Source organism: Canis lupus, chromosome X (assembly GCF_003254725.2).
Source record: "Canis lupus dingo isolate Sandy chromosome X, ASM325472v2, whole genome shotgun sequence".
In the NCBI taxonomy this organism is placed as follows: Eukaryota; Metazoa; Chordata; class Mammalia; order Carnivora; family Canidae; genus Canis; species Canis lupus.
In genome coordinates, this window is record NC_064281.1 from 105,977,119 (window position 1) to 105,989,292 (window position 12,174).

The window sequence follows — 12,174 nt, forward strand, 5'->3', positions numbered from 1 at the left end:
CTAGCTGAACTGTTACTGTTCCAAGTCCCTGACCTCCTGGGGCAGTTTCTCCATGCTTGTCAACCCAGAAGCATAGCTCCCTCAAAACTGAAAGGAGCCTCTCATTTGAGAACCACGAGACCCCACACCCCCCTGGCCTTCCCTCTCCCTCCTTTCCTACCCTTCTGCTTTTGTTCACAGAGAAGGCATGAAAGGAATTTAACATGTTTCTGCTTTTTTTTTTTCCATGGCAGGGAGAAGAGCTGGCCTAGTCAGATATAGAATCTTCCCAGTCTGCTCAAGCCATTACCACCAATCAAAGAGCCTCCATTTGAAACATCAGATCTGTAGAGTAAAATAAAAGAAGGGCACATTAATTCTCTGACTTTTTTTCCCCCAATGAAGAAAAGGAAAAGTTATTTCTTAAGTCTGTAGTTCTAATTCTCAACAGTCAAGGAGTTATGGTGTATGGGGCTGGCCTTCTCTCAAAAGAAAAATGGGATACATGAAAGTTTTTCTAGGTCACTTAAAAATGCAGAAGTGTACTCATATTTTTTAGAATTTTTATTTTTAAAGATTTTAGTTTTTTGAGACAGAGAGAGAGAGAACAGAAATGGGGAGGAGGGGCAGAGAGAGAAGGAGAAGCAGACTCCCCGATGACTAGGGAGCCCAATCTGAGGCTCGATCCCAGGACCCTGAGATCATGACCTGAGCCAAAGGCAGGCATTTAACCGACTGAGCCACCCAGGAGCCCCTAGACTTTCTATTTTGAAATAAGGATAGATTCACAGGTCATTGCCCTTCACCCAATCTCCCATAATGATTACATCACATGTAATTATAGTACCATAGAAAGCCCAGAAAATTGACATAGGTAGAATGCATGTATATAGTTGTATTTTTTATTACATGTGTAGATTTGTGTGACCCCCCACCCCAATCAAGATAAAAAGCTATTCTGTCACCACAAAGATCTCCCTGGTGTATCCCTCTATAGTCACACTCCCCTGCCCCTTACCCTACCCCCCACCGTCCCTAATCTGTGGCAACCATTAATTTGTTCTCCCATCTCTATAACCTTGTACTTTAAACACTACAGTTCCCTTAAGAAAATGGACTGGCATCTCCAGTTTTCCTTTTGCTTGAAGGAATTTCACAGAATTCTCCCGCCCCATTTTCCACCCTGTGCACAAACTCCCCCTATAGTTCTTCCAGGCATCCATCCACCCACTACAAGGTGCAAACCAGAAGTTTCTCTGGGATCTTGAAGTGTGTGATATAAATATTTAGAGCAAGGACATCGTTTCCTCCTACAAACTTACAATTATCAGTTTTCAGGGTAAGTTTAAACTCTTATCCTTAGATTAAATATTATGAAAGGCTCTCTTTCTCTCATGTGCTGATTTTCCCATATGTTCTATCCCAAGCTAGCATCTCCTTTTTCCATTCTTTTACCTAGTGAGAGGGATGAGATGCAGGAGGCCCGGAAGGCTCACAGAAAATTCCAGAAATCCCTTCCTTAACTATAGATTAAATAGTCTGGCCTCCAGCAGTTGGGGCCTTTCAAATATAATTGGTGCCTGTGTGGAATTTATTTCCCAGGCTGACTGTGATTGTTATCTCCATGACATCTACGAGTCATTCCTGGGGAGATAAAATCCAAACTGGAGCCCAGCTGCCCTGGAGCCCAACTCCCCAGGACTCACCGGTGGTGGGTAAGAGAGCTTTACAGGGCATTCTATAGCCTGCCACGTCAGAAAATAATGACTCAAAATCAGGCTAAGACCAGAAGGGGCTAGCAGAAGTCAACCCATGAGGGTTCAATGGCTGAGATTAATCTGGATCCCTCACCTCTTCTCCCCTGGACTGTTGAAATCTGTCCACTTTTCACAAACTGAACTTCTTTCAACAAAGAGCAGCTAGTTCTCGACTGGAGAGCAGCACATGCACAGAGCCAGACTCAGACCCCGTAGGACGTGCTCTTTGAAAAAATGACTTCAAGGATAGAGACGCCTGATTTGGGGCTAGGAGACACTGCAAGCTAATGAACACCCTCCTTCTTGAGATATGGCTAACAGTACCCCAGCCCCCCCCCCCCACTCAGAAAGTGGGGGATTCCTGCCTTCGAGAAGACTCTGCACTTCTCCTTAGATGGGGAAGAGTATGAGCAGTGAGGGAGAGAAAGCGAAACCACAGCTTGCTGTGTGCCCACCACTCCCCGCCCAAGGGCCATTGCTCTGCGTCCCCATCACGGGTTCCTGCCCGAAGGCTGAAGGCCTGCAGGATGCATGGTGAATGCCGCTACTCACAGCTCCCGGTTTTCCCCTTGCACCAAATAACCTGTGTGTGTGATTTGTCATTTCCAAAGTGAAAACGTATCTCTAGCTGCTTTAATAATCCCAACACATGGGACGCCTGGGTGGCTCAGTGGTTGAGCCTCTGCCTTTGGCTTGGGTTGTGATCCCTGGGTCCTGGGATCAAGTCCTGCGACGGGCTCCCTGCAGGGGGCCTGCTTCTCCCTCTGCCTGTGTCTGCCTCTCTCTGTGTGTCTCTCATGAATAAATAAATAAAATCTTTAAAAACAATAATAATCCCTTGAGCAGCCCCGGTGGCGCAGCAGTTTAGCGCCGCCTGCAGCCCGGGGTGTGATCCTGGAGACCCCGGATTGAGTCCCGCGTCGGACTCCCTGCGTGGAGTCTGCTTCTTTCTCTGCCTGTGTCTCTGCCTCTCTTTCGCTCTCTCTGAATAAATAAATCTTTAAAAATAATAATAATCATCATCATCATCATCCCAACACGTGCTTAGTTGCTTTGGTTTTTTTAGGGGGTAATTTCTGTGGCTCCTCTCCGGCTATTTCTTCAACCTGTGGCAGATGCACAGCCCCCAGGGCCCATTCATGGTTGGGAATCTGCTCATGGCTCTGCCCATTGCTAGCTGGACACCTCCTGGTGGAGAGCAGGTAACTTCCACCCTCCTGACCTCAGTTTCCTCATCTGCAAAGGACAGATAAATAATGGCCGCTCTCCTAACCTGATGAAGGAGGTCATGTAGATAAACACATTAGCAGCATCTTTGTGCAAGTTTCAGAGGGAAAATGTAGTGATTGAAACATTCCAATACAGTTTTAACGTTTTAAAATGTTCTTATGGTTTAAAAAAACATTATTGGATCCTTGGGTGGCGCAGCGGTTTAGCGCCTGCCTTTGGCCCAGGTCACGATCCTGGAGACCCGGGATCGAATCCCACGTCGGGCTCCCGGTGCATGGAGCCTGCTTCTCCCTCTGCCTGTGTCTCTGCTTCTCTCTCTCTCTGTCTATCATGAATAAATAAATAAAATCTTTTAAAAAAATTTAAAAAATTATTTTTTTTTGTAATTCAAATGGTTACTTTTCTTTATTTTTTCTTACCAAGTTTTTCATTTTAATTCCAGCATAGTTAATGTACGGTGTTCTATGAGTGTCAGGTGTACAATATAGTGATTTGACAGGTCTATACGGGACTCCGTGTGCATCATAATAAGTGTGCTCTTTAATTCCCATTGCCTATTCTACCCATCCCCCCCCTCCCCTCTGGTAACCTATTGGTTTGTCCTCTAGAGTTAAGAATCTGTTTCTTTGTTTCCCTCTCTCATTTTTTCCTTTGCTCATTTGTTTCTCAGATTCCACATATCAGTGAAATCCCATGGTATTTGTCTTTCTCTGATTGACTTATTTCACTTGGCGTTATACTCGCTAGCTCCATCCATGTTGGTACAAATGGCAAGATTTCATCCTTCTTATGGGTAATATTCCATTGTATATATCTACCACATCTTTATCGATTCATCTGTCAATGGATCCTTGGGCTGCTTCTGTAATGTAGCTATTGTAAATAATGGTGCCATAAGCATAGGGGTGCCTGTATCCCCTTGAATTAGTGTTTTTGTATTTTGGGGGGAAATACCCAGGAGTTTGACTACTCTATCATAGAGTAGTTCATATCATATCATAACTATCATATCATAGTTCTATTTTTAATTTTTTGAGGAACCTCCATACTGTTTCCCAGAGTGGCTGCATCAGTTTGCATTCCCATCAGTAGTACACAAGGGTTCCTTTTTCTCCACATCCTCAGCAACACTTGTTGTTTTTTATGTTTTTTATTTTAGCCATTCTGACCTGTATGAGGTGATATCTCATTGTGGTTATGATTTGTATTTCCCTGATGATGAGTGATGTGGAACAACTTTTCATGTGCCTGTTGACCATCTGTAGGTCTTCTGAGAAATATCTTTCCACGTCTTGCCCATTTTTAATTGGATTATTTGTTTCTTGGGGTGTTGAGTTGTATAAGTTCTTTATATATTTTTAAGACTACCCCTTTATCAGATATGTCATTTGCAAATATTTTCTCCCATTTAGTATGTTGTATTTTAGTTTTGTTCATTGTTTGCTTCACTGAGCAGAAGCCTTTTATTTTGACGTAGTCCCAATACTTTATTTTTGTTTTTATTTCCCTTGCCTCAGGAGACCCATTCTAGAAGGATGCTGCTACAACCAATGTCAGACAAAATTACTATTCGTGCTTTCTTCTAGGATTTCTATGACTTCATGTCCCACGTTTAGTTTATTTTTGTGTGTGGTAGAAGGAAGGGGTCCAATTTCATCCTGTCCAGTTTTCCCAACACCATTTGTTGAAGAGACTGTTTTTCCCCATTGCATATTCTTTCCTCCTTTGTCAAAGATTAATTGACTATATAATTATGGGTTTATTTCTGGGTTTTCTGTTATATTAATCTATATGTCTGTTTTTGTGTCAGTGCTATACTGTTTTGATGACTAGAGCTTTGTAATATACCTTGAAGTCTGGAATTGTGATACCTCCAGTTTTTTTCTTTTTCAAGGTTGCTTTGGATATTTGGGGTCTTTTTTTGGGAGATTTTCCCCTAAGGTCAGGAACAAGACAAGGATGTGCACTCTCACCACTTTTATTCAACATAGTACTGGAAATCCTAGCCACAGCAGTCAAACAACAAAAAGAAATAAAAGGCATCCAAATTGGTAAGGAAGAAGTAAAACTTACTATTTGCAGATGACATGATACTATATATAGAAACCCCTAAAGACTTCACCAAATACTGTAACTAATAAATGAATTTAGTAATGTCACAGGATACAAAACCAATGTACTGTTGCATTTCTATATACTAATAATGAAGCAGCAGAAATAGAAATTACCAAAACAATCCCATTTACAATTGCACCAAAAATAATCAAATACCTTGGATTAAACTTAACCAATGAGGTAAAAGAACTATGCTCTGAAAACTATAAAACACTGGTGAAAGAAATTGAAGAGGACCCAAAGAAATGGAAAGACATTCCTTGCTCATGGATTGGAAGAACAAATATTGTTAAAATGTCCCCAAAAAAAATGTCTCTACTACCCAAAGCAACCTACACATTTAATGCAATCCCTATCAAAATGCCAGCAGTGGGATCCCTGGGTGGCGCAGCAGTTTGGCGCCTGCCTTTGGCCCAGGGTACGGTCCTGGAGACCCTGGATCGAGTCCCACATCAGGCTCCCTGCATGGGGCCTGCTTCTCCCTCTGCCTGTGTCTCTGCCTCTCTCTCTCTCTGTGTGTGTGTGTGTGACTATCATGAATAAATAAATAAAATCTTTAAAATAAAAAAAAATTTAAAAAACCAAAATGCCAGCAGCATTTTCACAGAGCTAGAACAAACAATCCTAAAGTTTGTGTGGAACCACAAAGATCCCGAATAGCCAAAGCAATCTTGAAATAGAAAAACATTCTTATTTTAAAGATTATTTATTTCAGAGAGAGAAAGAGAAAGAACGAGTAGGGGGAGGGGCAGAAGGAGAGGGAGAAGCACACTCCCCACTGAGCAGAGAGCCTGCCTCTGGGCTCAATCCTAGGACCCTGGGATTGTGACTTGAGCCACTGACTGAGCCATCCAGGTGCCCCTAGGAAAACATTCTTTTTTTTTAAGATTTATTTATTTATTCATGAGAGACACACAGAAGCAGAGACACAGGCAGAGGGAGAAGCAGGCTTGCCACAGGGAGCCTAATGGGGGACTCAATCCAGGATCCCAGGATCACGCCCCAAGCTGAAGGCAGATACCCAACTGTTGAGCCACCCAGGCGTCCCTAGAAAAGCATTCTTAAAATAACTCTCATTCTTATCTATTTTACCTGAGGCCAGGATTTTTGGCCTATTTGGACTCAATTCTTACTATTCATTATATTTTTTAGCATGAGGGTGAGGTTGGCCATAAAATATTACGAAATTGTAAGGATGTGGGATTAAAAAAAAAAAGTGTGGGATAGAGTGATCCAAACACTAGGAATTTGATCTCGTGCACAAAGACAGTTAACTTTGTTGAGCCAGTTGGTTGTAAAATGCCAAGTCAATCAGAATAACTCCTGTGGTGTCTATCAGCAGGCCAGTTTGTATGCCTCTTCACCTGGTCTTTTTTTTTTTTTTTTTTTTGTGAGGGCAGATTGCCCTGAACCGGATCCCTGGGGCTCTGAGCTGAGAACTTCATCAGGTTCCTGCTACTGGCTAATTAATCATCAAATCAACTCATTGCAAAACCAAGTAGTCATGCTGATCCATTAATGCAGGTCTCCAGAGTCAATAGGACAGCAGAAAGAGAAGAAAATGGCCTAATCTCCTCCCAGGATTACAGGGGAGAAGCTCCCAAGATCTGATGAGTCCCTGCTAAACTGGGGGTATGATCCAGGATTATGCTTTTTCTACCTTTTCCTGTAATATTCCTTTGAAAACGCTACTCAGAAAACAGAAGGACCTGTGGCATTGCCCAGCAGTGCTCAGCATGGAAAGGTCCCTTCTCTACGTAAGCAGTGCTCTTGCCCAGAGCTATAGGCTCAGACCACCCAGCTGCGTGGAAAGTGAAATCGCGGTCAACCATCTACCCTTTCTGGCCAGGTGATGTCAAAGCGGTATGGTTGATTTTTAAAATGCGTTGCCCAGCTCTTCGGATCTGTAACATCTTCCCTTCGTTCCAGGAGAGCCTGTGGTTGCAGTTTGGTTCATATTTGGGTCGACGGTCACTGTCAAGAGGGAGTTACTCTGATAATTGCTCCAGTTTTTTTTTTCCTGAAATAATTGAGCTGTCTACCTGATGCCATAATAATGGATTGAAAAGTGAAAAGGTCTTTCAGTGGAGTAAGTGATTGCTTGTGTGATAGCAGACGGTGTGGTTTTCTGTTGCTGTTGTTGCCGAGGTGGCTGGTTGTTTTATGTTGTGTAAATACATACTATCTCTTTTTTTTTCTTTTTGTTACTGAGTTGCCCCAAAAGTGAGCTTCCTAGTGGGGTGGCTGCATGGTATAAGTGATAAAATTATCAACTCTGAAGCCAGACGGATCTAAATGTATTATCTGTGAGATCTCAGGAAGGCCAAATCATATACCTGAGCCTCAGTTATCTCATCTGTAAATTGGGCAAGTTTATATCTGCTTTGAAGTGTTGTTGCAGGATTGTTAGGAGGCTATTTTAAGTGTCCACCCTGGGTCAGGCAGTCAGTATTTCTTAACTTGTAATGTACACACAGATCACGCAGGGATCTTGTTCAACTGCTGCCTCTGATTCAGTGGGTCTGGGGTGGGGTGGGAGGTTCTTCATCGCCAGTAAGCCCCCAGGTGATGCCCATGCTGCTGGTCCACGGACCATACTCTGAGTTGCAAGTATGTCGTTTGCAAAGTGCCCAGCACAGTTAGTAATTAATACATGATCATCCCCCAAATAATTCAACCAGTTCACTTAAAAATTACTGAGATGAAATTTCCTCAAAATATCCTCTTTCCTTAAATGTAATACTGGTCTGCCTGTAGCTATGTTCCCATAGCCTTTTCAAGATGGCTCTTTGAGATTGGCCATGGTTGGTACTTTCTGAAGGCTGGGAATAGGTACATGGGAGGGGTTCATTATAACTATTCTCTCTTCCTCTGTACATGTTTAACATTTTCCAAAATACATTTTTTAAATTAGAAAACCCCAGTGGAAGATTTTTAGGGCAGATAGTGTTCTGTATGATACTGCAATGGTGGATCATGTCACTATACGTTTGTCCAGACCCACAGGATATACACCAAGAGTGAACTCCAATGTAAACAATGGACTTTGGGTGATAATGACCTGTCAGTGGAGGTTCGGCCATTGTAACAAATCCACAGCTGGGGGATACAGAGAGGGGAGAGGCTTATGCATGTGTTGGGGGGGAAAGGGGTATATGGAACTCTCAGTACTTTCTGTTTATGTTTGCCGTGCACCCAGAACTGTTCTAAAAAATAAAGTCTATTAAGAAAAACCACACAAACAAACAAACACCTGTTTCCTAACAGCCTGAGAACAGTGGGAGACAGGTTACCTAGTACAGTGATTACCTCCCAAAGCATGTTCATTAGAAGAGAAAAAGCTTTCATTTCGATTCTGCAAATAAATCCATTCCCAACCTTGCCGTCTGTGACCTATGATTGTATAAAAGTAATTGACCCATCCACCCCAGGATTTAGCACAGTTTTTCCCTTACCATTAGCACGGTTCACACTTCATTTTATCACAACGCTTTGCACGTTGTTTTTCTCTGCCGTGCTGGACTAAAATCCATCCACATCCTCATAAAATCATTTATTCTTTTCACTTTGTTGAATCAGGGCTTTCCTCCACCTACCTGGATCACATCCTGATCTGCCTGGCTTGTGTGTTCATTAAGCCAGTGATTCACAAAGCAATTGCCAAGCTAATTGGAAAATGCATTTAGTGAGCCGGACATTCCCCATCATCATCTTCCTTGAACTGGGCCCAGTTTTTATTAGCTACTGAGCTGATTGACATAGCTCAGGATGGGTGTCATCAAACATTTGGACATCTTTTGATTAACCAAGTGACAGGGGCAAGTCAGAAAGAAACAAAATGAACACAGTAAGGACATGGCCAGCTTGAGCTTAGTCTGTTTGCAATTCTTTTTTTCTCTTGGTTATATAAAGCCTCTCTAAACCACTGTCCTAATCGATTCCTCTCTTTTCCGTGTATGGCTTACTTAAAGGGTCTTTGATGTGGTAACTGGACGAAGCTTCATCCCAATGGCCTGTAGCTGGGTCAACCCTTTGTTATTCTGTTTGGTATTTAATCCTGGAGAGTTATGTTCTGCTCTGGTATGTTGTTTATCACTTCCAGATTATAGGTGTAGCAAATATTTTCCTAATGAAATAATCACTAACTTGGCCTTCTCCTGCTGGGATAACACAACCAGGCTCTGCAGAGTTCTCCATCTGAATCTTCTAGTGGGACTGCGGGCTTCTAATTCCACCCCACTCCCTCCAATGTCCTTTGGGTCCATTTTAAATTGTTCCCTTTAATTGTCTTCTCTCCAAATGTCAGGGCTTTCGGTGCTACTGGCAATCCTCAATCTTTTCCATAATAATAAAGTTTTGAAATGTCAGCGTTCTGTTTCTGTGTGCATGCCGAAACCCGTAGGTGTGTCGCCTTGGCAGCTGCCCTGTCATCTTTGCGCTCCAGTGTTCTGGGAAGGAAAATATCCAGGAGAGACGCTCGTCTCCAGAATCCTTCCTAGAAACCCAAAACTTGACATGCTGACTTCATCCAGCTCCTTTTGAAGTTTACTTGGGTGGCAGGGCTGTGCAGGCCTCACCATCTCGAGGTGACAGAAACACCTGCAGCGACAGATAATTACAGCGCTCACCAGGCCTCTGGCGGTGCATTTCCTGTTTGCGGGCTGCTTGCAGCATGAATCGTGTTTGCTTGCGCGGTGACAACCCCTTCTCTACCTGGTTCCCGATTAAACTTTGTAATACCCGTGGCAGACCGCGTTGGGTCCCCGCTCATCACCGCACGGAGGATGCTTTGTTCGTGGCAGACGGGAAATAAGGGCAACAGCCTCCCGGTCTCCAAGAGCACCCTAGAAACAGTTTGAAGACAACCTGCCCCCCCCTCGTGGCATGCTCACCCTGGGCCTCTTGTGAATCCAGCTCCTCTCTGTATCCGACCCAGGCCCACCCCTGAAAAGTCAGCTCCGACCCCTCCCAGCCCCTGCGGCCCCAGGCGGGGTGTGCCACCCGGGTCCCAGCTGTCCGAGGCGCATCGCTCCCGCCCTTGCCCCGTGCCACCACCCCGACGTGGCCTGCAGATCGGGCGCCGCAGACACGCTGTCCGCTGTCCGATCATTCACCGGTCACCCAGTTCTTGGCGAATACAGCCCGTCCAAAAGTGACAGGTCTCCAAGGAAAGGGAAGGATGTTATGCAGTTGAATGAAGGAATCTCTAACAGGGAAGACCCAACTGCTCGGTGACTCTGGGAATCTACTTCAGAAACTCCTTTGGCCCTTTTACAAAACTGGGAAATCACACACTACAGAAAGGAGGAAAGCTGCCTGGGAGAGACACTGCTTACGAATTTAGGCTTTGGTACGAAATCCTGCTACTGAGTCATCGAGAAAAAAACCCTTCCATGAGGATAAAGGAATAAATTCTCCCATACTGTTATCTAGCACCTTTATGGTGGTTTTTTGTTTTTGTTTTTTTTTTGCATTTAAACTGTTGATCCATTTAGAGTTTATCCTGGTAGCATGCATCAGTGCAACCTCAATTTTTTCTAGATGGCTGTCCAGTTGTTCTCATGCCATTTACTGACCAGTATTTCTGTTTTTCTGTTGTGAGAGGACACCTCTAGCATATAATACATTCCTAGATGCTTTTGGGTCTATTTCTGTACTTCCAATTCTTTTCCATTAGTCTATTCATGGGCCAATGCCACAGAATTACTGGGATTATATAAATGTTTTAATGTCTGGAAGAATTTCTCCCATTAATCTTCTTTTTAAGAGTTTTCCTGGCTGTGCCTATCTCCATATGCATCTAGAATCAACTTGTCTAAATTAAGAAGAGATACCAAAACCTCCTGGTATTATTGGAACCATATTAAATTGATATAACTTAGAAACAAGGGAGGGGCACCTGGGAGACTCAGACCACTGAGCATCTGACTTGATCTCAGCTCAGCTCGTGATCTCAGGGTTCTGGGTTCAAACCCCGTTGTTGGGCTCCAAACCCAGCAAGGAGCCTAACTTAAAAAAAAAAAAAACTATTAAGGGATGCCTGGGTGGCTCAGCGGTTGGGCATCTACCTTTGGCCCAGGGCATGATCCCAGGGTCTGGGATCAAGTTCCGCATTGTGCTCCTTGCAGGGAGCCTGCTTCTCTCTCAACCTGTGTCTTTGCCTTGCTCTGTTGCGTCTCTCATGAATAAATAAATAAACTCTTTTTTAAAAAACTGTTTAAAAAGAAACAAGGTAAGTTCTAATGATGTCAAAACTGTATATACAAGAATAAGATGTCTTCCCATTTTTTTTTTGCTATTGTAATGGATTATTCTGTTTGATCTTTAAACTGGTGTCTGTATGTATATGTTTTTAAGATTTTATTTATTTATTTATGATAGTCACACAGAGAGAGACAGAGAGGCAGAGACACAGGCAGAAGGAGAAGCAGGCTCCATGCACCAGGAGCCCGACGTGGGATTCGATCCCGGGTCTCCAGGATCACACCCTGGGCCAAAGGCAGGCGCCAAACCGCTGCGCCACCCAGGGATCCCTGTATGTATATGTTTAAATATGATTTGTAACCTTGCAATGGTCTGGGGTTTTCTAGGATTCAAAATCCAGAAGCCATAAAAGATTCATAAATTTAACTACCCCAGATTAAGTTTTATGTGGTAAAAATAACATAAGCAAAAAGAAAAATGAGAAACTAGAAAGAAATATTTGCAACTCATATTACAAAAAGCTCCCACAGCCAGTAAGAAAAAAACCACCCAGCCACCAGAAAGCAGGGGGTGGGGCAACAGAGGATATGAATAAATAGCTCTATGGAAAGGTGGTCAACCTCACTTTTGAGTTAATAAAAAAAAAGTACGCTGAGATGCCATTTCTCATCCATCAGATTGGCAAAACACATGGCTGATGAATGGTTGATGAGACTGGAAGATCAGGCACTCTCCTGCAGTGCTGGTAAAACTGGTCAGGAGGGAACTGGCTAAGTGAATTAGGCTACAAGCCACACAAGAAAACACTACACAGCTGTAAAGAAAAGAATGAGGATACTCTCCAACTACTGATCTAGAAAATTCTCCTGGGTATAGTGTTAAGTGAAAA

At 43.3% G+C, this 12,174-nt stretch overlaps 1 protein-coding gene across 12 annotated transcripts in view; it reads left to right on the plus strand.

Moving 5' to 3' along the window:
* The window catches only part of LOC112649252 (P2R1A-PPP2R2A-interacting phosphatase regulator 1-like), an 89,067-nt gene extending 77,407 nt beyond the window's left edge, over positions 1-11,660 (plus strand). For 9 of the 12 annotated variants that reach the window (XM_049107348.1, XM_049107349.1, XM_049107351.1 and 6 more), the window contains one exon: positions 11,463-11,660. In XM_049107348.1, the coding sequence (XP_048963305.1) occupies positions 11,463-11,645 (183 nt within the window). In that variant the 3' untranslated portion in view covers positions 11,646-11,660. Of the gene's footprint in view, positions 1-233; positions 357-11,462 lie in introns of those variants that run through there. The other 3 variants (XR_007409336.1, XM_025431443.3, XM_025431447.3) reach the window with 1 other exon arrangement.
* The last annotated feature ends 514 nt before the right edge of the window (positions 11,661-12,174 follow it).